The 25,884-nt window shown below is 42.8% G+C and overlaps 1 protein-coding gene across 1 annotated transcript; it reads left to right on the plus strand.

The window, feature by feature from the left end:
* On the plus strand, positions 1–25,433 carry LOC311241408 (ribosomal RNA processing protein 36 homolog). The gene is made up of 8 exons (XM_084330222.1): positions 1–96; positions 2,814–3,428; positions 6,336–6,471; positions 6,813–6,879; positions 9,656–9,760; positions 12,781–12,858; positions 23,094–23,211; positions 24,343–25,433. The coding sequence occupies exons 2-8, from the start codon at positions 2,816–2,818 to the stop codon at positions 24,492–24,494; spliced, it is 1,269 nt and encodes a 422-aa protein (XP_084186348.1). The 5' UTR covers positions 1–96; positions 2,814–2,815; the 3' UTR covers positions 24,495–25,433.
* The last annotated feature ends 451 nt before the right edge of the window (positions 25,434–25,884 follow it).

A 25,884-nucleotide genomic window follows, 5' to 3' on the forward strand; every position in this document is an offset into this window, starting at 1 on the left:
AGAAGAAGACCGACCGACCGTCAACATGAACCCACGTGGATAACGAAGAGTATCAACTTCAAGCAACATCCAGTAGGATTCATTCCAAAATAGCAAGTAATTAACCGTGTTTTTCTTCCAAACTAATCCCGAAATGCTGGCCAACATTTCCAAGTTGGCCAGCATGGCTAGCAGCTTAGTAGCTAACGTTAGCTAGCTTGCGTCAGATAGCTAACTTATGCGTCTAAAACCACCCATTCGACACAAAACAACTCAAACTAACCCATTTTAGATCCACTTCTTTGTCCTCACTCCGCTAACGTTACGTTACAGTCGCTAGTATCTACCTAACGTTAACGTCGAACACGACAATACATAGTGGCTTTGGAGATGGCTAGTGTTTAGAAATGTGGACGGACACTTTCTTTTGTTATTGTTTTGTATATGTGTAATATGGACCTTTCTTGAGTCTGGAATAAAGACTTCTTCATCATCATCATCATATTCGATCGCAGACATCATGGTCGCAAACAACAAGTGATTATAATCAAATAGGTTAATCGCTGCCTCCCTCCACTGTTAGTGGTGACTGTGGGATGGCTGCCATTGCTGTCCCTGTTCCCATGGCGAATATTGATCCGATCAGGGATCCGGTTGCAGTTCCTGCTGTTTCCCCTGCTGTCTCAAACACTCTTATTATTAGTGTGACTTCTGTGAAGGGCTGTGAGACAAGGTGCCACTCTGGGTCTGCAGTGCAGGACATGGTGCCTCTCTACAGGCCGACATGTCTCATGATTTCTTGGTGGTACGAGCTAATGCTGTTAAAGCTGGAACATCAGAGCTGGAAGGACTTATACAATTTTCTGGGAGACTGCCTGGTAAAGAACACTTTTATCTCTGGACTCAAACATGGGGACGTGATTGATTGATTGAAAACTTACAGATTGCAGAATGGGTACACTACAGTACGGCTGTACATTGGAATATTGACGAAACCTTACTTTGTTCCAAGAAGAGGGTCTTGTCGTGTATTATTGGGTTTAGGGTTAGGAGGTTAGGACATTTACTGTACATTGGAGGGGGTTGGGTTAGGACATTTACAGGGGCCAGTTTCGAATTGCAGTCTCCCGTAGGTGCTCTTTGAGAGTGGTTTTGAAAGTGGGTAGTGATTCACATTCCTTTACACCTTTGGGTAGGGCGTTCCACATTGATGTGGCATAATTGCGAAACGTGTTTAGTCCCTTGTTTGAGCCAAATCCGTGTTTCACATGATTTGTGGAGCTCCCTCTGGTGTTGTGGTCATGGTATTCACTGGCCTTTGGGAAGTATTTTGACATGTACATGGGTACCTAAGTCGTGTAGTGTATCTTGTAGACCAGGCCCATTGCAAGTATCACCACCATTCCAACAGACTGTGTCCTTTCTGCACTACAGAGTGGAGATGGATGTTCCCTCTGTGTGTTCTGTATAAAGGTGTGCAGCTACATTGATTTGTTCAAGTCAAGTCAAGAGTTTTATTTGTCACGGCATACAAGTATACAATGAAATGCGGGTGGTCTTGCCCGCGACGATGTGCAATACAGTGGTACAACATATAATAGAATCCAATAAAAAAACAACATTGTGCAATAAACAGGTAACAGGTAACATGGTGTGACATCTCGGTATCTGTACATAGTTATTTACAGAGCATATAGGACATGCTAGGTAGCTTTAGTAGTGCAATACACTGTTCCTGTTGTTATACTAGTTTAAAGTGGCCTTTCCTCTTGGCCATAAGTGTGCATGTGTGCGGCATGAGTGTGTGCCCGCTGCTAGTGTGTGAGCGACGTGCACAGCATGCGTGTCGTGCGTGTGCTCATGTGTGCTTGTGTGTGGATAGTTCGGTGTTCTGTGTTCAGTAGTTCAGTGTTCTGTGGCACTCAATGTTCATTGTTCAAGGCTCTGATGGCCTGGGGGAAGAAGCTGAGCCTAAGCCTCTCCGTCCTAGTGGCTGGGGTTCGCAGGCGTCTGCCTGACCTCAGCAGCTGAAACAGGCTGTTATTGGGGTGGTGAGGGTCTTTCATTATTCTGCAGGCTCTGGATTTGCACCTCTTGTTGTATAGAGCCTGCAGGGGAGGTAGCGCAATACCCGTGGTACGCTCGGCTGAGCGCACCACTCTCTGTAGGGCCTTCTTGTCCTGTGCCGTGCTGTTTCCATACCAGGCAGTGATGTTTCCGGTCAGGATGCTCTCTACAGCTCCGGAGTAGAAGGACTTGAGTATCTTCCCCGATACTCTGAACTTCCTTAACTGTCTCAGGTGATAGAGGCGCTGTTTCGCCTTCTTTACTACTGTGTCTATGTGTGTTGACCATGTCAGATCCTCTGAGATGTGGACCCCCAGGTACTTAAAGCTGCTCACCCTGTCCACGGTAGCCCCGTTAATCATCAGCGGTGTGTGTGTCTCCTGCTGTCCTCTCCTGTAATCCACGATCAGCTCCTTGGTTTTACCAATGTTCAGGAGCAGGCTGTCCGCAGCCCTTGTGTCTAGGGCTGCGCCATTTGGGGAAAATATCTAATTGCGATCTTTCTGCGATGCTTGCATGAAACGTCCGTTGGGTTGCTTTAAAGTCTAGCTTCAGTTTAATATTCATCTTGTAATAGAATAGATTTAAAACATGTGATGGAGCCCTACTGCTTACCAAGATTAAACAGTCCATCAACACTGTATCATGGATTGCACCTTTAAATCTACTATTGTGTAAGTTAGGCCTATTCCAGATAGACTGTGGTTTATGTTTCAAATAGCATGACAATCTTAACAGTTCTCGTACTTTCCCCCCCTCCTGGTCAGCAATGTCCTCCGTGGGCAAGAAGGTGACTGGGCAGAAGAATCGAGGGAGTGTCTCGTCGGTGAAAATCTCGTCAAGGATGGCTGGGGACAGTGATGAAGACTCTGATGACGGAGATATGGAGAGAAACTTCGCCCTGCTCAGTAAGAACGCAGCAGCAGCAGCAGCAGCAGCAGCAGCAGCAGGAGGACTTGCGGACGCAGAGGAACCTGGGGGCGAAGGAGAGGATTCCAGCAACGATGAAGATGTGGATGAGGAAGAGGAGGCCGGATCTGATAGTGGTGAGGAAGAGGAGGCCGGATCTGATAGTGGTGAGGAAGAAGAGGCCGGATCTGATAGTGGTGAGGAAGAAGAGGCCGGAGCTGATAGTGGTGAGGAAGAGGAGGCCGGAGCTGATAGTGGTGAGGAAGAAGAGGCCGGAGCTGATAGTGGTGAGGAAGAGGAGGCCGGAGCTGATAGTGGTGAGGAAGAAGAGGCCGGATCTGATAGTGGTGAGGAAGAGGATGAGGTGGAGGATGACGAGGACGAAGAAGACGAGGGGGACAGTGAAGACTCTGAGAATGCTACTGATGCTAACAATAGTGGAGAATTACAAACTGAAGAGGACATTAAGAAAGGTAGGTTTGATTTAGGCTCTGCTGCTGTAAGTGTGTGTGTGTATAATGTGACTGGTGTGTGTAATGTATAATGTAGGGCTGCCTGTCTTAAATACATCGAAGCTTCGTTCGATGGGCACGGGATTCGAACGGGAAAATAACATTTGAATATTAAAAAAAAAAAAATTAACATGTGATGGACTAATAACATGTGACCTTAACACATTGATTGCCACGCCCCTTCCGGGAAGTGACCCCTTCCTTGCCGTCCATTAAACCTATGTAAATGTAGTTGTAGTTTGTAGAGCTAAACCTATATTTTATAGTATAGCTATGGGTCTAATAACGCCGTTGAGTCTCAGTGACTTGCTTCTGGTCAACGTGCAAAAAACAGATTCTTTTTTCATCCATACATTTCCGTTTTATACCGTTTGAATATGAATATAGTTTGGGTGCTTCTGAGTCATTCCAGGGAAAAGACGCGAAAATTGCGTTTTTGTGTAATTCAATAAACATGTTGTAATTTTTGGCCTGATTATCGGATCTTCCTGAAATCAACACTAGATCATAATTATTATCCTTCCTCGTGCACGCATGCAATGTTGTTTAGACCCCCCCCCCCCCCTCCTGCATCCCAACGGCAAACAGCCATACACATAAAACACAGATAGCTTCAATCGCCACAGAAATAAATATCAGATCAATGCAAGCTTTCAGATATAGTGTCCTTACCTGGTCTCTGATGTAATGCAAAAGAAAGAATCCAAATATCTGATCGCCATTCCAGTTATCCACAGCGATCCTGTCTCCGACGTTGTTGGGCATTGCACTTCAACGGGCGGGCGGGGTCAGTTGTCCAAACCATCCCTACAAGCGTGTGTTTTGCCGGAGTGTTTAGGACCCGCCCCCACGCCGCAGCTCGGTAGAGAAAATAAACCAACACGTTTCTAACAGGGTGCGATAATGGCCGAAGGCGTCAGAGGGCGGTATAAGACCGTCTGCCAGCTCAGACACATTCAGTACAGCATGCACACGGTGCCTCGCTGAATTATGAATGGCAATAGCGAATAAAATAAATACCGTGAGAAAAACGTAGATCTACGTTTCCGGCACTCAACGATCGGGCGACAGAAACGTAGTTCTACGTTAACGGCACCGGATGTGTTAATGGACTAATAACATGTGACCTTAACTCATTCAACGCCAGAGGCCTAGAGCATCTTAGTTCCTACTGGGCCAACGCTCTAAGAGATAGGGATAAGTGCCGGTGTTTGCAGGGCTATATCTATATTCTATATTATAGCTATGGATACAATACTATGGCCCATTTGACATCAACTATCTATCGTTCAATATGTGAAAAAGAATAAAAAAATGTCATGCATACGTTCGCGTTTTATACCGTGGTGAATATAAGTATAGTTTCAGATTGATCCTGGCTAATCCCAGAAAACGGCGCTATGGAGGAATACGTGAATTTCACTAAAAGCGTTGGCGTTGCTCGCCTGGACACTCAACTATTTCCAAATCAAAGGTATATAATAGGTATTATTAGGGCTGGGCGATAAAACAATGATAATTATCGCGATAAATTATTTCCTCAAAATAAACATGAAACGTGGTCGCACATTTTCATTTTCGATATATCTATTTTCCATGCTTGGATATCATGCACACGCACTAACAACCAATCAGGAATAGAGCTACGTTACGTGTGATGACGCGCTCACGCACCACAGCAGTCCATGTGCTACTGTTTTGTTTTGTTATCATTCTGAGGAGATTAGCTTAGTTAGGAAAATGAACGAAAATTCGAGCGACAGCGAAGGAGACGACAACCCTACGGCCACCGCAAGCCTTAGCTCAAATGTAGAAGAAATGTAAATAAGAAAGGTGTTTCAACGTCGGCAGTATTGACACATTTTGGGTTTCTAAAGTCGGACAAGAATCAGCAGCGTTTGTTGCAAAATGTGTCGAAGACCGGTGCTAACCAAAACGGGTAACACAACAAACATGTTCCATCACCTGAAACAGTATCACCCGTTAGAGTACACTGAATGCAAGCAAATTCAGTCGGAAAGGAGTGTTGGCGTCAGCCGACAGCCAAGAAGAACCAGTGAAGCTCGTGCTGCAACTGCAAGTACCTCCTTAGCGGCGCAGAAAACGCTAGTGTCTGCTTTTACAATCACGCATAATCACAAGAAACATTCAGACAGTGTTGGATCTAACAAATGGATTTATATGGACACATTCATGGAGAATTCAAGCCGGGACCACAAAGCTTCTCAAAGGGTTGGCTCGACACGCGACGGCTCTCCAACTCGTAGTGACGTTGAGTTCTACTTCGTTCTACCGCAGCAAAAAAGTTAGTCTATTAATAGCCCGCCGGGCATAAGAAGTTAATTAAACTTGACAGAAATAATTATTTCATGTATATGGATAATTATCGATATCGAGTGATTTTGGCCATATCGCCCAGCCCTAGGTATTATGTTTCATCATGAATGCATGAAAGGGAGGGGGGGTCGTTTCTTGATGCTTTGATCGTCACCAACGGCATACGTTCTGGAGTAGGTTACACATGGTCGCAACGATCAATGTGAAATCATGGTTGGATCAAAGCAGGATTGATGTCATATAGTCCTTACCTTCACTAGGAGGTACCCCAAAAAGAATATTCCAATTGTCTGATCGTGATTTCCAGTATTGGTGTCCATCGTGTCGCCAACATAATCCACCACAACACATGCATCGGGGGCATTGGATGCGTTTCAATGCCATCGAGTGAACCGCTAGACTCGCCTGACCAAGAAAACTGCGCCCGGAGACATTTGAATGTAGTTGGGTTAACTCGCCAACCGTTCGCTGATTGAGTTAATGGACTAATATAACATGTGACCTTAATGGACTCTTTCTGTCACCTTCCAGAGCTCTCCACGATGTCCTTCGAGGATATTATGAAGTTGCAGAACACAGTGGGGACGAAAGTATACAACGAAATTGCATATGGTACCACCAAGGCTACACAAGCTAATGCCAAGAAGAAAAGGCTTAATAAGAATAGGTAATAATGTTAGCTTGTCTCATCAAAGTTGTTGTTTTTTAATTTGATCCTATTTCTGAATTCCTTAAGCTCACACCTAGGACGGACAATAACTTTAAAGATAACTACGAATATAAAAACATTGTTTCAAGTAGCCTATACGTTGTCCCAAGTATACAGTGGAATGTCTCCGTTTCCCACCGTGATGAGAACTATCAACAGCCAAGACGTTGTGTTCATGCTGGAGAAACTGGAACTATAGTTTGAGATGGTTAATTTATTGTAACAGTGCTACTGTATAGTTAACCTGCTCTCACTGTCACATTTACCATACACTTGTTATATACCCTTCCTCTGCTTAGGCCCATGGAGATCTCATCCAAGAGACCTGCTGCGTTCATCAGACAAGTTGTCCCAGTCAAAAAAACAGTAAGTGTTTATAAAGTAATACTTGGTGTCAGGCTGTCGGAGTATCTTATGTTATAGCTTGTAGCGGTGGTCAGCCCAATATAATACAATATTAAAAAAACATCAATTACTTTACTTTGCAAGCATTACTAGCGGTTAGCTCAGGAGTAACCGCCACTACAAAATGGGCAACAGATAAATAAATCACAGTCCCTTAACTCTTTCTCTGCCAACAACGATTAAACTCGTTATTGGCCGGCAATTGTTGAACGCCAACGACGAGTATACTCGTTATTTGATCGTTATTTCTTTTATTAAATATTTCCATTCCTTATCCATCCAGGGAGCCTTGTGTTATCATTGGGAATGGGTCTGAGATCGCAAAAGTCCAATACCGCCGCCTGGTAGGTTGCGGCCGGTATTGCACATCCATTGAAACTCTGTGTATTGGGGTGTGCGTCGATTATATACATAGGTCCGGGGCGGACGTTTCCTTGTCGGGCATGACGAGCGGTTATAACGCATGGATTTATAAGAATCAAACACTCCCGATTCACGTTCTTTGGTGGATTATAATGGCGATCAGATAATTGGAATATTGGAAACGACAACGCTTTTAGTAGAATACACGCATATGGCTATTACGCAGCCTTTTGGGAATTACCCAAGACCGCTCTAAAACTATACTTGTATTCACCACGGTATAAAACGGGAACGTATGGATGAAAAAAATTCTTTTTCACATATTGAACGATAGATACTCGAGGTCAAATGGGCAATAGTATTATATCCATAGCTATAATATAGTTTTAGCCCTGCAAACACCGCCACGTATTCCTATACTTTAAAGCGTTGGCATTTCAACCACACAGTAAACAGCACCCTCTGGCACTGAATGAGTTAACTATCAGTAATGTGTCAATCAATTAAATCAAATAAATCACAACTACAAAACAGCAATACGTGAGTGTGTGTGGGGCTGGGCTGGGCTGAAGTGGTGGCTGAGGAGAGCTTGGAGATTGTTTGTAGGGGAAGCTGGGAGAACAGGGACACTGGAGATCTTGAGTGATTCAGGTGGCTGTCGAAGTGCAATGTGATTAAGTCCGGGATATTTAAGGATTTGAAGACTGTTCAGTGAAGTAGTTGAAGTGAAGTGAAATGGTAAATACACGGGTCACATGTTTACAGGAAAGTTTTGGAGTTGTATTTGGAGTCACTGTTGGGAACTAGGCTACACTGGCACACCTACTTCCAGTGAATGACACTACCGGTAATAGAATAGAATAGAATAGAAATACTTTTATTATCCCGAGGGAAATTTGACACTGCAAATCGCTCAACATTAAACATTTAGACAGAACAGGTCACAAATAAGAATAACAAAACAAATCAAATTGCCTAAGAATAGAATAACATAGAATAAAAATGGAATAAAATATACAGTAAATAAATACAGTAAAAAATATACTGAAGTCTACAGTCGGGGTGGGAATCACCAGTTTCATCACGATACGATATCGATTCTTTGGACAACGATACGATATTTGCCGATATCACAAAGTCTGCCACGATACGATACGATTCGATTCAGGTGCCTGCGATCGATATGAGGCGATATTATGTGCCCATTTAACACAATCAGTCACATTTAGATCAACTAAAAAAAGGCTACGGAAATATCAATTGACCTTTTTATTTTTGAGCTCTTCCAGACATTTAAATGAAAAACAATCTATTGTTTTTAATACAAATAGACCTCCTGTTCACTAAAGTGCCACGTTTTTATATATTGAGCTTTAAACTTTAAGTAAAATGTTTTTGAACTCACAACACGCAAGCTAAAACCCCTCCCTCTCCCAAACTGTTCCTACAATTGTTTTATGTTGCATGATCATTAATACATTTATTATGTATTCATGTTTAAATATCAACATTATCTGTCCATCCTCAGTAACACACACACACACACACACACACACACACATAATGCCCCTCCCCCAGTCCCCCACAGAAAGGTAGAATGCCCCCTCCTTCCCCTCTCCTCTCTCCTGTTCTCTCTCACGGTTAGCTACTTAGCTTAGTTAGCTTCCCCTAATGATGCTTCCACGCATGATGAAGCATAATGTATACCGATCATATACATTTGAATTTTTTAATATAGCGTGTATGGGAAAGAAACGGCAATCGATAATCTATATATGCATTTGGGCCTATAACTAGCGTTTTTGGAATTACAGCAGAAAAGATTAAAAACATACTTATATTCTAGAAGGTATTAACACAACAATGTATGAATGAAAAAATATAACGTTCCCACATCCGGAACGATAGATAATCGATGTTGAATGGGCCATAGTAATGTCAATATAGCAATACAATTTAAAAAGTTATAGCCCTGCAAAGAAGGTAAACATCTCCATAGGCTTTCAACGGTGGCAGAGAGGGGTATGAGATGGGCACAATGCCCGGCGGGCAAAGTGTTAAAGCACTCCTCACCCCCCAATCCTCCACCCACACCCTCCACTCTGGCACAGCCAAGCTCTTCCAGCAACCCAGGACCAGGCTCCGCACCGTGGGAGATCGGGCCTTCTGCTCGGCTGCTCCCAGGCTGTGGAATGGTCTCCCTGACCACCTGAGAGCTCCACAGTCTGTGGACATTTTTAAACGAGGCCTAAAACCCTCCATTTTAATAGAGCCTTTAGCTAATTCCACATTGTCTTTTTTCTAGCTCTGCCTATTTTATCTGTTGCTTTTAATTGTAATAAACAAATGTTTTACTTTTGTTTTTAACCTGTAGCACGCCAGAGATCCAAGATTTGATGACTTATCTGGCGAATACAAACCGGAAATCTTCGAGAAGACGTACAAATTCATCAATGACATCAAACAGCGAGAGAAAGAGGTGAGAATATCCATAATTAATTTCATTACAACATTTTGTTGCACATTATAATTTAGGGATACAACCTCAGAATTGTATTCTCAGAATTATGTCTACTATGCTTGAGTAAATTGTAATGAACCAAAGTAGAATATCAATTATTATTATTATTATTATTATTATTATTATTATTATTATTATTATTATTATTATTATTATTATTATTAGTAGTAGTTTTCCCCCATCTTTGACGGTGAATAACACCATGCTAACATTGACCAAAAGCTAAAAGATGCCACTGAGTTCATTCAGCACCTTCTTGAGATCATGTGTACTAAACAGCTAAACAAATTAACAAAGGTACAATTGTATATATAGGTTCTAAAATAAGTATAAGTTCATGTCACTTACCTCTCGAAGGCAAACACCAGCTAAGCTTTGAGTAAAAGCCCCGGATGTCGTGCAAAAGGGGGAGTGGCCACATTTGGGCCAGGGAGTTTCACAGAGTGTCCGCGATTGGCCTACGTTCCAATTGTGATGTGTTCCAAAAACTATTTTACTTTGGATTCATTCAACATGAAAGGGTGAAAGGGAGAGCAGATAGAATTCCACGACTCCAGAAGACATGACACGGTTGACTAGGCAGTCCTTCAACATGGGCCAGGACGCATTATGTGTTCCCACTGCTAACAGAATGTGACCAGAGTGATGGGATCTCAATGCATCTTGGATGCGTTCACACTAGGGTTCGGTACCGTTCACATTTGAACCGATACCGGTACAACAATTAGAGTGTCCACATCATACCATTCATTCAAGTGCAGGGTTAGGGAATGGCTCATTGAAAACCAGAACTGTCAACACTGAGGTGTCTGTGTGTGTATGTGTGTGTGTGGATATGGTGCGTCTGTCTATGTCTGGGTCTCTTAATATGTCATGATGTCAAGTCAAGTCAAGAGTTTTAATTGTCACGGCATACAAGTATACAATGAAATGCGGGTGGTCTTGCCCGCGACGATGTGCAATACAGTGGTACAACATATAATAGAATCCAATAATGATGTGCTCTGTCCTTGTGTCCATGACTGTATTGTGACCTGTATCCCTACTATGTCTATGTGCTTTTGTTGTGTTTTTATTCTAATGTTATTTATCTTGATTTTATTCTGTTTTTATTGCGAACCCTTTTTTTACACAGGATTTTAGCCTGTACCTTCTGGCAGGGGGACTGCCAATGGAAATGAGCCTTTTGGCTAAAATTGGGTGCATTTACATTTGTAAAATGTTTTATTAATGTACACTGTCCCCCTTGAACAAATAAAGTAAACCTAACCGGTACCCAACGGTACTTTTTTAAAAAAAAATGTAATCTACCTACCTCAGTTGTAGAAAATGTGTCCAAACTTCAAATGATTTATTATCATTATTATTTATTTAGAACAATGTTAATATATATATAATATTTCAGCAAGCGTTGTCTGTATCTAGCTTTGTAAAGTGTAACCATACTTGCGACCGTTTTCGGCTTGCCATTGCCCCGACTGCTTTGATGTTGAATCGAGTCAAATCCTAGGTACGTGTGTTGTGCGCGTGAATGTTGACATGAACGTGCAGCACACTTCATAGGTTTCGTTTCGCGGTAAACGAAACGTTGACGTCATCGGACTTAAAAAAAGATTCTAATATATATATTTGTGGTCATTACCGAGATGTGGCACCGGTGGATCTCACGTGAATCGGTACTCGGTAGTACCGATGTGATTTGGTCGATACCCTTAAAAGTACCGGATTCGGTACCCATCCCTAGTTCACACCTGTACTTGGAGCAGGGTTTCCGTTAGAAAATATTGTGTCTCCGTGTCCTGGAAGATTTCAATCTCCCGGACAAATGTGAGAAATTCCGGTCAGTTTATTGAGCTTAAAAACAATTGATAGGCAGGCTATATAAAGAATGACATCCTCAAGGCATGTAGATTTATAATATTTTAACTTAAAACTAGGCTACTTTTGCGTATAGAGTCATTATATTCCAAATAAAATAAGCCCTCGAGACTCCGTGCTGCTGCTGACTTGAAATCAAATAGGTGTCCGTGGGCAGTCGGCCCGACATTAAACAGCAGTCTGTTATAATCACATTTTTATGAGCTAACGAATTCCGTTATATTGGACATTTGTATTAATTATATCAAGCGAAGAACTGAGAAATTTGGCAGAGAGAGACGGCACCATTATCGTGGGGTTCACTGAAATCTAAACGTTGAGTGATCGCTGAAACCAATGACTTATCTCCGCCTCCCAACGAAGCGATAAACGAATCCCAATAGTATGCAACTGCAGAGCCGCAGAGCCAGCGGCGCTTTCAGGTCCGGTCTGGGGACCGCTCGGCAGCGCCACCCACCCAATGGCTGAATTGCCAATGGCTGAATTGGAGTATTGCACTGTGCGGGCACAGCTGTGAGATCTGCGGCTCTGCAGTTGCATGCTTCTCGCTAATCCAGCATCAAGCTCCCGCCCTGCCATTCTCATCAGCAAACCACAGGTCGCGAGGGAATTATTTTCACAGGACATTATGACCGGAGATATTTAAATATCGCTGTTGGCGGGACAAAACCTCATAACTCCAAAAACCCAACTTTTCAGCAGATGAAAAAAACGAACACAGATTTGAGGGCGAATAGAGTTACCAGGTTTAGACAGATGATTTGTTTAATGCTTTCCCATTGTGTAGACTTTGTAAAACCACACACACATGGAGGATGATCTACTGAGTTGATAAAAAAATAATAATAATAATAATAATAAAAGATATGGAGTTGTCCCGCCAGCAGCGATATGTCAGACTTCAACAGATTTCCCCGGTAAAAAAACGGTAATTACCGGACAACGGAAACCCTGACTTAGAGCTGACCACATGTGAGACTGTGCTTGGTTTAGTACTCAGAACTGGTGCACCATGTAGCCACCAACTAGATAGCTAGTACATTACTTTTGAATGTTATGTCAGACCAACAGAATAATATCTAATATGTGTTGCTCTCCAGATTGTGCAGAAGAAGCTAAAGAAGGCAAAGAAAGGCAACGTCGACAAGGAGAAGCTTGAGTTCCTGCTGAAAAGAATGGTGAGTTCTTTACCCAAACATTAAAGTAGCTGCACACTCTAAAGAATGGTGAGTTATTTACCCAAACATTAAAGTAGCTGCACACTCTAAAGAATGGTGAGTTATTTACCCAAACATTAAAGTAGCTGCACACTCTAAAGAATGGTGAGTTATTTACCCAAACATTAAAGTAGCTGCACACTCTAAAGAATGGTGAGTTATTTACCCAAACATTCTAGAAGTAGCTGCACACTCTAAAGAATGGTGAGTTCTTTACCAAACATTAAAGTAGCTGCACACTCTAAAGAATGGTGAGTTCTTTACCAAACATTAAAGTAGCTGCACCCTCTAAACTAAAGAATGGTGAGTTCTTCAACATTAAAGTAGCTGCACACTCTAAAGCAGGAGTCTCAAACTCAATTTACCTGGGGGCCGATGGAGGTAGAGTCTTTGTGAGGCTGGGGCGCATCAAATATTCCACAAAAAAAGGGTTTAAAGTATTCAAAAAAAAAGTACAACTGATCCAATCTTCTCAATCTTTAGCAATAACATTTCAGAACATGAACAGTTCTTCAGAACATGAACGGTTCTTCAGAGCATAGGCTTCTCAGTGGTGTCAGTGGACTCATCCACATGCAGCTATGAAAATGCACTGTGCATTTTTTTATTCTATCACAAAGCTGTTTAATCAAATCACCAGCCAGTATTTCAGTTATTGCTGTGCGATCTGAGGGGGATTTGCTTTTGTTTGCCTTCAAAGTTCAAACATGGTCTCCATCACTTCAGTCATACATTATTTTATTATGTATGCATCAGAGAGAGAGAATGGCTTCTTGTGTTTAGCCAACACCCATGCCACTGAGTGAGGACTTGGTTGCTTTTTCTCGTTGTGACATAGATTTAACAATAATTCTGCTTGCAGCTTGATATGATGATTTCATTCCATTTATTTTTGTGGTTCTTAGCACTGAATTTTGAGGAAAGGTTGCATCAAAATAACTGTTTTGTTTCGTAGTGGCGTTTCAAATTGCCACTCTTCACAAGAGCTACAGTTTCTTGGCATATTAGTCACATTGGTTTGGTGCTGGGACTCAGGATGAACGCATATTTTTCAGTCCATTCACCTTTGAATTGCAGTCGACTTTTCTTTTACTGGCCATCTTTGAACATGCCATATTTTTCTGCTGGCTGCCTGCTGGCAAAACTAGGCTACTAGCTACATTTATCTCACTTAGATAAAACTGGGAACGAGGCTACTGTAGATGCGCTGTCAACTCTCTGCTCTGACTCGGACTGAAAGAGACAACACGCATTCCGTGAAGACCCGCCCTACTCTGCATCTGATTCGCAGACTGTGGGTGGGGGGGAAAACGCTGACGGGACGCTGAATGTGATTGGACCAGAGCAGAGTACACAGACACAGACAGTGGCAGTGCAGCCGGACATGCAGAGCACTGCTTGCAGAGGAGATAGCGAGGATGCATTTGCCTTCCACTTTACTTGGTATCACTCCGGAATCACGTTTCAACTAGGGATGCACCGAATGGGAAATTCTTGGCCGAAACGGATACCGAAAATAGGAAACAGTTGGCTGAAAACCGAATGCAGAAAGGCCGAAAATGATTAATAGAAATATATATATAATGTATTTTTCTTTTTTGTTCAGCTACCTGATTATGACAAAAGACATGATTATGGCAAAACTTAACTTAAATAATATTAATAATCACTTATAAAACATTTATTCAGCACTTTTGAATGCATACATTAATTCCAGACTGACTGCTGAAAGATTGTACAATTGAAACATTTTCTCTTTGCATACAACAAAATGTGCATTAAAAGTACTATTTTTGTATGACAACTAATAAAGAAACTTGTATAACTGTCATAATTCACGGCGTTTTAGCCTACATGGAAGGACTGTTGTATTTACCGGTACTACATCTTCCGTGACTCTTAGCGGGGGATGACGTAGCTTAACACATTGGCGGCCACTGGGATGCGTCTAATATCACTCTAGACCAGTGATTCCGAACCTGGGGTCCGCGGACCCCTGGGGGTCCGCCAGGGGGCGCAGGGGGTCCGCCAGACCACAGATGATTTGAGGTATTTTTTTTAAATTTTTTTTTATTTTTATTTTTTTATTATTTTTTTTTATCATCAGAAGCATGAATAGTCTCTCCACTACAATAAAAAATAAAGATAAATAAATAAACATCTAGACATGATTTTTGAACGTTAACAGTAGGCTACCGGGTAGCCGCTAAAACGCGAATCAGTTGACTGTATCACTTTCTGTAGCTAGCCTAGCACGCTAGTTAACTTTCTCGGCTCGTCTGCAGTCAGCCGCCAGAGGCGAAAATGTGTGACAAACGAAAAGGAGATGACGGCAGCTCATCTGCAAAAAAAGTTAGGACCTACAGCAATCGCGAAAATTACATCACCATGGGCTTCACTGAGGGACCAGACAAACGACCTGAGTGTGTGATTTGTGGAGAAAAGTTGGCAAACTCGAGCCTGAAGCCCAGCAAGCTGAAGAGACATCAGGCGTCTAAGCACCCAGAAACCGTTGGGAAGGATCCAGACTTTTTTCGGAGGAAAGAACAGTCTCTCAAGGCGAACAAGCCTGTTGATGTTAGAGTAGCGTGGAGCAGGGGTGGCAGTGATTTACAGAAGGCTACCGAAGCCTCCTTTGAGTGTTCGCTTTTAATTGCAAAAGCAAAGAAACCGCACAATATTGGCGAGCAGCTCATCAAACCAGCCTGCATCAAAATGGTTTAGAAACTGTGCGGCCCACAGGTGGCGGATAAACTAAAATCAGTACCACTCTCGAACAATGTAGTGAAAGACCGAATTGATAAGATGTCAAGTGATTGCGAGCAGCAGCTGTCAGAAAAGCTTAGAAAGGGTCCATTTGCCATACAACTTGATGAAACTACAACTGTCGCAGACGAGGCTGTGCTCATCGTTTATGTGCAATATATTGAAAATGAGGATCTGAACTAGGACATTCTCATGTCAGTCAACCTTACTACCACCACTCGAGGTGAGGATATTTTTACTGCAGTGGATTCTTACTTCATTCAACATAAATGCAAACCGTTCACCATTAGGGCCTGATTTGAGAGGATGAATACAGGATTTGAATATTGGCCAAAATTTTGAAATACATATGGTGCAAGATTAGATTTGTTGATTGAAGGCACAAGTCAAAGAAGCATAGTGGGTCTAATTATGATGCATATGCCTGTGTATAAGCAGTTTGTTATTAAAATGACAAAAAAAAGGTATTAAACCCAGCTAGGACAGATTCTCTCTGCTACTGATTGGAATTTCCTGTCTCATATTTAGTTTAATTTGTTGCATTGATTTGTTCCATAAATGCAAACCGTTCACCATTAGGGACTGATTTGAGAGGATGAATACAGGATTTGAATATTGGCCAAACATTTTGAAATGCATATGGTGCAAGATGAGATTTGTTGATTGAAGGCACAAGTTAAAGAAGCATAGTGGGTCTAATTGTGATGCATATGCCTGTGTATAAGCAGTTTGTTATTAAAATGACAAAAAAAGGTATTAAACCCAGCTAGGACAGATTCTCTCTGCTACTGATTGGAATTTCCTGTCTCATATTTAGTTTAATTTGTTGCATTGATTTGTTCCATAAATGCAAACCGTTCACCATTAGGGCCTGATTTGAGAGGATGAATACAGCATTTGAATATTGGCCAAACATTTTGAAATGCATATGGTGCAAGATGAGATTTGTTGATTGAAGGCACAAGTCAAAGAAGCATAGTGGGTCTAATTGTGATGCATATGCCTGTGTATAAGCAGTTTGTTATTAAAATGAAAAAAAAAAAGTATTTTATGGTATCTTATTAGGAGGGGGTCCGCGAATTTCATCAGAGATGTTTGGGGGTCCCTGGGGGGAAAAAGGTTGGGAACCACTGCTCTAGACGACCAGCATATGTAAACGGACTTGCACAGTCCGTGGGGCTGTTTGTAGAGCTAAATCTATACTTTATAGTATTGCTATCTGTCCATTCTCATTGTCAATTGAGACCATAAACCGTCCCTTCAAAATGGCTTAAAGAATTATTTTTTTCATCAATACGTTCTCATTTTATAGCGCCGTGAATATAAGCGTTATACGGCATTTGGTCTAGTATATTTCCTGGAAAGCTGGATAAAGGGATAATAGCTACTAACGTTATATCCAATGGCATTTCCGTTATACATAAGCTACAGTTAAAACTCAAACTGCATATGATCGGTACGATCCTCAAGCATGTATGCATGAAAGGGAGGGGGGGGGGCGGGGGACGTCGTTTCTGATTATTGATTACCAATAACCGTGTTCGTCTAAGTAGCCACATACGCTGGTCGCCTGGTTGAGTATCATAACAAGGCCCGATGGGGCTATAATTTACGTGAAAAAGATCTTACCATGAGCCGGTTGGATCCCCCACACCATTTCCCAGTTATCGATCGCCATCTGGTAGATCGATATGTCCATTGGCTGATGATAAATCCCCTTACTGCATGGTGAAATCCGTGATCCAAAACGTATTCCGTGCAACAGACAATAGCCATCGCTTCAGGTGAGTAGAAAACTACATTAGAGATAAAAAATTAAAAAGACAACTTCGGCCACAGGGAACACTGCATTATCGCGATAGCGCCCCTAAGAGGATCTGGCCAGTAATGCACTCTCGAATTCAAAGAGTAGGGTACATCTGCAGTGCAGCTCCGGCGACCTTGAATAGGTTATTAAAATGGAATAAAAGCCAAAACAACTTGCCACGGATATATCCGTCCTTCTGTCCTTTAAAGGCCAACTTGCAGGTTAAACCCTACTCTGCAATTATGGGTAGTTTACATCATTGGTATCTAATTTAATTTTTTTTTTTTTTCCATTTGACGCCGGAAATGCCACTCAGAAAGGGTTAAAAAGGTCCATGCACGAATAACATGCACGGAGCAAGTCAAAAAGCTTATCAGACGCTAGCACGGCCGTGACGTCACTTCAGGCAACTTATGCCTTATGCCCGTCCGGGTCATAGTACTACTGGCTATATGGCGCTGGCTAACGTTAGCATTATGTCTACTGTCGTGAACCATTTTAGATCGGGGCATGTAGAGGAGTTTGGGGAACGAGTAAAATCATGTGCAGGTCCTCTTCTCAGACCTGTGGGGCAAAGCACTGCACACGCATCATGCAAGCTACACGTTGCGGCATGTTGATGGCACAATAGTAGCCCACTCGGTGCATCACAGTCACGAAACTGGCTACCACGATAGCTATGAGCTAACTAACGTTACAAGCTCAAACACCTTATAACTACTACTATTGTCGTGTCCATAAGTTCCCTGGCAGAATACTTGTGAGGACAAAGGTATACAAAGAGGAGAGAACCATTTTAAATCGGGCATTCATGCCCGGCTAACAAGCTACACGTCGCGGCATGTTGATGGCACAATAGCTACCAAGCTAAGCTAAGCTACGTTAGCTTCTAACGTTGTATACACAATATGTACAACGACACAATGATTTACATTATTACAAATATGGTAACGTGGTTGTGGCTTTTACAAATAGTGGTTAGCTTTAGAGATGAATGGCTATGATCACGGAGCAATAGTGTTAGGTGAAACAGATACATTTTCATTCATCACTCCTCGGCTAGTAGTAGCAAGGCTCTCTGCTTCCTGCCACTAGCTGTGTGTGACTCTCAGAGCCCCTCGCTGCCCTGCACCTGACGTGACGTCATCATTAAGATGACACACGCACGTTATTGATCCATGGATTAAAATATGCATGACATGTGCGTGGAGCGTGTGGTTTGGTCGACAAAATGTTTGATAAAAACACTTAAACTGGGTCAATTTCGATAATTTTTTTGTCCCTCTTCATGAAAGTCAGCATTGGCCTAGTCACATTGTTTATTGAACAAAGATACAACCTGCAAGTTGGCCTTTAAGCATGGATTCGAAACACGGATATATCCGTCCTTGGGCGCCATTGTGTTAAGAGAGACTGGTGAGAGTGAGGAATGGAAGCGACGTTAGCGTTAAGCTAGCTAACAGTTAGCTAGCTTAACGCTAACGTTAGTTTAAAAGTTTTTTATTTTTTATTTTTTTTAGTGATATTTCCCCCCCTCCTTTTTCCTCCGTTTTTCTCCCATCCCAATGTTAGTCGTTATGCCAATTCCCAATCCCCTTCCTGGTTGCTGCGCACTTACCCCCCACAGTCGGTCTGGGAGAGTGGAGGCTATCACGTGCTTCCTCCGACACACGTCCAGCCAATCAACCGCTTCTTTTCACCTGGCAGCGCGGACTCTCACTGAGAGCGTGTAACGTGTGGAAGGATCACACTACCGCCCTTAGATCCTATCCGCGCTTAGCAGGCGCCCTGACCGAACTGTAGGAGTCGCTGTTTACAACGACCCGGACCCACCCCGCCAGCTTCTCCCACCCTCTAATACTGCCAATTGTATTAGTATTAGTATTAGTTAACGGCCAGCCAAGCTGGTGACAACCCCGGAGCTGTGAGCTGGATTCCAGCATCTCCGGGGTTGGTGACGAATGCAATCTCCGCTACGCCACCTGACCGCCCCCATAGTTTAAAAGGTTTTTAACCGCGACGGGCATATAGTAATGGCAAGGATATAAAGCATGTTAAAGACGCATTTATTGGACGCGTTTCTCGCGGAGTTTACATAGAAACAGCGCGACTCCCGAGTCCCAAGAGGAGTTATCACATGCTGCAGAACGCACGACTGAAGAGCTCACGTTGCGCAATGACTGAAGCCGCGTTTTGATTACGTCATCACAACAACGCGTTAGGTAGGTTACGAACGTGAATGAATGAATGAAAACCTTATTTAACAGATTGCAGAATGGGTACAATACAGTACAGCTCAATACACACAATTGTTAAGGGGATGCAGACCAGAGAAAGACTTTCGTCTTGTTTACATCAGGGTCCCCCACGTAACCCTGTTCTTTGACATTCTGTGATATTTTTTCGGTGCTAAAACCCTTTCGGCCGAAAGTGCCTTTTTAACCATTTTCTGCCGATAATTTTCGGTGGCCGAATATTCGGTGCATGCCTAGTTTCAACCAAGTCACTAACGTAACGTTGCTGTCATGAGCCTGCGCTATGGTAGCCTACAAGTGATAAAATAAATAAAACTTCCAACTCGAGCGACGACTCTGCAAAAAGTTACGCACGGGCCGCACTAACACTAAACTTTGATGTCAAGTAGGGGGCCGCAAAATATCATCCAGCGGGCCGCGAGTTTGAGACCCCTGCTCTAAAGAATGGTGAGTTCTTTGGTGAGTTCTTCATCCAACATTAAAGTAGCTGCACACTCTAAAGAATGGTGAGTTCTTTACCAAACATTAAAGTAGCTGCACACTCTAAAGAATGGTGAGTTCTTTGGTGAGTTCTTCATCCAACATTAAAGTAGCTGCACACTCTAAAGAATGGTGAGTTCTTTACCAAACATTAAAGTAGCTGCACACTCTAAAGAATGGTGAGTTCTTTACCCAACATTAAAGTAGCTGCACACTCTAAAGAATGGTGAGTTCTTTACCCAAACATTCTAGAAGTAGCTGCACCCTCTAATAGCTCCAATAGTAGCTCCAATGCAATAATGTATTTTAAGACGTTAACTTTTCTTATGTAGGCCTATCCTAAACCATAACAAACCCTCTGCTATCTCATCTGAACACACACCAGGTCCACATTTCACTGCCCTTTGCCCCTTCGATTTTTCAGCCCGTTTCTATAGCGTGCATAAGTACACATACTATCGATAATCTAGCGTTTATTTGAAAACGATTCATAAATAGGCCGAAAAATGACAACGTGTTTTGTGTATTACAGTTAGGGGCGTTTATCACAGAATCTTCTGAAATCTTCTGGAAGTTTCAAGAAACAAGCGTTTTTCAAAATGGTATAAAATGGTATATAACCGATTAAAAAAAACAATCTGTTTCGACAATGTTGACTGCAAACAAGTCATTGATAAGCGACGGCCAGATTAGACACATAGCCATAATTTAAGATGTAGTTTATGCGTTCGCAAATATGAGAGCGCTATCATTGAAGTGTGTGGTGGCACGCAACGAGGTTTTGAGACGGGGAGGCGTGGCATCCAAAGTGTTAACAGACAATTAAGTTGAATAAAATACAATGGAATATATAAACTAAATTAGAATATAAATACAGTACTTACATATTGTACTTTTTACATAATGTTACCCCCAACATTGTGCCCAACCAACACACACCCTGCATTGTTTTAATAGAAGGATTGTTTAGGTGTGGAGCGAGCGAGGGAGGTCTGTTTCTAACTCATGTAATACACAGGAGAACCAGGAGAGGGCGAGGGAGGTCTCAGTTTCTAACTCATGTAATACACAGGAGAACCAGGAGAGGGCGAGGGAGGTCTGTTTCTAACTCATGTAATACACAGGAGAACCAGGAGAGGGCGAGGGAGGTCTCTGTTTCTAACTCATGTAATACACAGGAGAACCAGGAGAGGGCGAGGGAGGTCTCTGTTTCTAACTCATGTAATACACAGGAGAACCAGGAGAGGGCGAGGGAGGTCTCTGTTTCTAACTCATGTAATACACAGGAGAACCAGGAGAGGGCGAGGGAGGTCTCAGTTTCTAACTCATGTAATACACAGGAGAACCAGGAGAGGGCGAGGGAGGTCTCTGTTTCTAACTCATGTAATACACAGGAGAACCAGGAGAGGGCGAGGGAGGTCTCTGTTTCTAACTCATGTAATACACAGGAGAACCAGGAGAGGGCGAGGGAGGTCTCAGTTTCTAACTCATGTAATACACAGGAGAACCAGGAGAGGGCGAGGGAGGTCTCTGTTTCTAACTCATGTAATACACAGGAGAACCAGGAGAGGGCGAGGGAGGTCTCTGTTTCTAACTCATGTAATACACAGGAGAACCAGGAGAGGGCGATGGAGGTCTCTGTTTCTAACTCATGTAATACACAGGAGAACCAGGAGAGGGCGAGGCAGGTCTCTGTTTCTAACTCATGTAATACACAGGGGAACCAGGAGAGGGCGAGGGAGGTCTGTTTCTAACTCATGTAATACACAGGAGAACCAGGAGAGGGCGAGGGAGGTCTCTGTTTCTAACTCATGTAATACACAGGAGAACCAGGAGAGGGCGAGGGAGGTCTCTGTTTCTAACTCATGTAATACACAGGAGAACCAGGAGAGGGCGAGGGAGGTCTCTGTTTCTAACTCATGTAATACACAGGAGAACCAGGAGAGGTCTCTGTTTCTAACTCATGTAATACACAGGAGAACCAGGAGAGGGCGAGGGAGGTCTGTTTCTAACTCATGTAATACACAGGAGAACCAGGAGAGGGCGAGGGAGGTCTCAGTTTCTAACTCATGTAATACACAGGAGAACCAGGAGAGGGCGAGGGAGGTCTCTGTTTCTAACTCATGTAATACACAGGAGAACCAGGAGAGGGCGAGGGAGGTCTCTGTTTCTAACTCATGTAATACACAGGAGAACCAGGAGAGGGCGATGGAGGTCTCTGTTTCTAACTCATGTAATACACAGGAGAACCAGGAGAGGGCGAGGGAGGTCTCTGTTTCTAACTCATGTAATACACAGGGGAACCAGGAGAGGGCGAGGGAGGTCTGTTTCTAACTCATGTAATACACAGGAGAACCAGGAGAGGGCGAGGGAGGTCTCAGTTTCTAACTCATGTAATACACAGGAGAACCAGGAGAGGGCGAGGGAGGTCTCTGTTTCTAACTCATGTAATACACAGGAGAACCAGGAGAGGGCGAGGGAGGTCTCTGTTTCTAACTCATGTAATACACAGGAGAACCAGGAGAGGGCGATGGAGGTCTCTGTTTCTAACTCATGTAATACACAGGAGAACCAGGAGAGGGCGAGGCAGGTCTCTGTTTCTAACTCATGTAATACACAGGGGAACCAGGAGAGGGCGAGGGAGGTCTGTTTCTAACTCATGTAATACACAGGAGAACCAGGAGAGGGCGAGGGAGGTCTCTGTTTCTAACTCATGTAATACACAGGAGAACCAGGAGAGGGCGAGGGAGGTCTCTGTTTCTAACTCATGTAATACACAGGAGAACCAGGAGAGGGCGAGGGAGGTCTCTGTTTCTAACTCATGTAATACACAGGAGAACCAGGAGAGGGCGAGGGAGGTCTCTGTTTCTAACTCATGTAATACACAGGAGAACCAGGAGAGGGCGATGAAGAACCGAGAGCAGCAGCGTGAGAAGGAGCTGGACTTTAAGAGGAAGCAGAGGGAGATGGCCGGAGAAGGCCTCAAACCTTTCTTCCTCAAGAAATGTGAGTACAAGAGGCGGCTAAGTGGCGCAGTGGGCAAGGCGCGCGCCACTAACGCAGGAGATGCTGGGTTCGAGCCCAGCTTTCGGCGTTGCTTCCGGCTTGGCTGGTCGTTCATACTAATACAATTGGCAGTATTAGGGGGTGGGAAAGCCGGTGGGTGGGGATCGGACGTTGTGGACAGCGACTCCTACAGGTCGGTTGGTGCGCCTGTACAGCAGAAGCAGGAAGTGACAGGGGCAGCGTGAGCCTCCCACGCGTTACTCCTCGCCGCTGAGAGATCTGTTCAGGTGAAAAGATGCGACAGCTGCCTCCTTGTGTACTGGAGGGGACACGTGATGCAAGGCTTCGTCCACATTGCAGCCGACCAGTGGGAGGCATGGTCTAACAACGTTCGAGACAGGGGAGGGTAGAATTGGATAATACGAAATTCGGATGGGAGAAAAATAGAAAATGGCGAGAAAAAGTTGATAAAAAAAGAATAAGTGAGTACAACAATATCCATAGTTCAAACATTTATTTAAAGTCTCAACGTATCATAGCGATCATCACGATTTACTAATACGAGATAATAATAATAAATTGGATTTGGAGAGAGAAACACTTTTCTCAGACTCAAGGACACTTTACAAAGAGAAAAGCTATATAAAAGAGGGTAAAAAATTAGGGATGTCAGATATTATCGGCCAATATTGGCATTAAAATGTAATAGCGAAAATTATTGTTATCTTTTTTTTACATTTATTTAACCTTTATTTACCCAGGCAAGCAAGTAAGAACAAATTCTTATTTTATTTATTGTCAAAAGTATACATAATGTTGTGTTCATTCCACGACAAGAGATATGTAATGTTAATTACCTGAAATTATTACGTTTTTTTAGGGGGGAAACCCTGCATATATCGTATCGGTTGATACCGATTGATCGGAAATTAAGAGTTGGACAATATCGGTATATCGGATATCGGTAAAAAAGCCAATATTGAACATCCCTAATAATAATAAATTGGATTTAGAGAGCGAAATGCCTTTCTCAGACTCAAGGACACTTTACAAAGAGAGAGAAGCTATATAAAAGAAAGGGTACTAAAAATATCTAAAATCCCTTGATTTTCTTTCTCCACACTTTTTCAGCCGACAAGAAGAAGCTGCAGCTGGCCGACAAGTACGCCACGCTGAAGAAGAGCGGCAAGCTGGACAGCTTCCTCGGTAAGAAGAGGAAGAGGAACGCCACCAAGGACCGCAGGAGGCTGCCCTACCAGCAGCACGGCCCAGAGGCCCAGTGAGGCGTCAGGCCATCCCACCCGCAAGAACTATCTGGACCTCGTGTTATCTAGTCCCTGGAGGTGGGGCTTTAAAGTAAAGGTCCAGTCTGTGAGATATTTGCTGGGTTGGAATAGGGATGCACTGATCCGATATTGATATCGGATATTGGCCCCCAATATGACTAAAATAGCTAGATCAGTATCGGAGACATTTTTTTATTTTTTTAATATATAATTTGTTTTGTTATTTAATTTTAATAATAAATAACAATTCAGTACATTTATATCTATGTGTTAATTTGTTACATTTAGTTTCACTAAGTTAGGAAAGTAATGTTGCCTTGCACAAAAAAATTATCGCAGTCTTCCACACAGTGAGGCATAGTTTATTAATTGAACAATGAACAATCGGAATGAACAATCGGATCGGTACTCGGTATCGGGACTGAAAAAGTCGGATCGGTGCATCCCTAGTTTGGAATGAGAACCATGTAGACTCTTAACAAAGTTCAATTTCGTGCAATAAGCATATAATGTGATGGTCGAGTCTGAGCCGTCATCACATTAGTCCATAACAGTGATGAGGACCAGTTTGATTTAACTGTTGAAGTTCGTGCTTATTCCACAAAATGTTACTTTAGTTTTGATGTTTCTCAAGCTTCTTCTCTTTAAGACCTGTAAGGGTGGATGTTCCGGGTTCGATGACACAAGATTTGGGGATGCTGCTAAGAGGGTCGATTCTGTATCTTTATTTGGATTTGGGACGGTTCCTCTTCAGTTGGGAACAAATAAATAGTTTGGGACAGTTCAGGGGACACGAAAAACTTGTTAAATAATTCAATCCATGTGTGCTTTTTAGCATTAATATCACAATATATATTCTTTTTATAATTCAATTCTGTCATGTTTATGCCGTTTGGGTGGATTTCACTCTTGTTATTAAAGATGCATTTCTATTGAATGTAATTTGCTTTGTGTGCATCTGTAATACATCACATTACGAGTGGGGCGTTGTGTAACCAGATGCCTACACCCGCCCTACCCATCTGGTTAATGAAGAATTGTGGGGTTTTTCTGTGATTATATCAGGGTATTTAATTATACAGGGGCACCTTCTCTCCGTCTCTACAGCAGACGTTCTCTGGGGAAAACAGTTTTCTTTTCCGAGGGTCTTTGTAGGGCATGGGTCAATTCTTACAAATATTGACATGAATGTCATGTTTATATTATTTCACGGATGGAACAAACTTCAATGTTATTGCCATAAAATACAAGATATAGTTTATTTACCTTTCTGAGAACGTATAGGGGGAAAAAACGCGTTTCAATCTGGTGATTTGACTCCATAATATACAAAAGTAACTACTTACAGTAGATTTCATTCACGGTCTTTGATGCCCTCTACCGGGCG

Source organism: Notolepis coatsorum, assembly GCF_963971535.1.
Source record: "Notolepis coatsorum genome assembly, chromosome: 15".
Lineage (NCBI taxonomy): Eukaryota > Metazoa > Chordata > Actinopteri > Aulopiformes > Paralepididae > Notolepis > Notolepis coatsorum.

Bases quoted from the DNA above. Each gene is read 5' to 3' on its own strand.
- LOC311241408 (XM_084330222.1), top strand. From the start codon at position 2,816: ATGTCCTCCGTGGGCAAGAAGGTGACTGGGCAGAAGAATCGAGGGAGT. The intron at 3,429-6,335 runs GTAGGTTTGATT...GTCACCTTCCAG, and splicing joins TGAAGAGGACATTAAGAAAG to AGCTCTCCACGATGTCCTTC. The intron at 6,880-9,655 runs GTAAGTGTTTAT...TTTAACCTGTAG, and splicing joins TTGTCCCAGTCAAAAAAACA to CACGCCAGAGATCCAAGATT.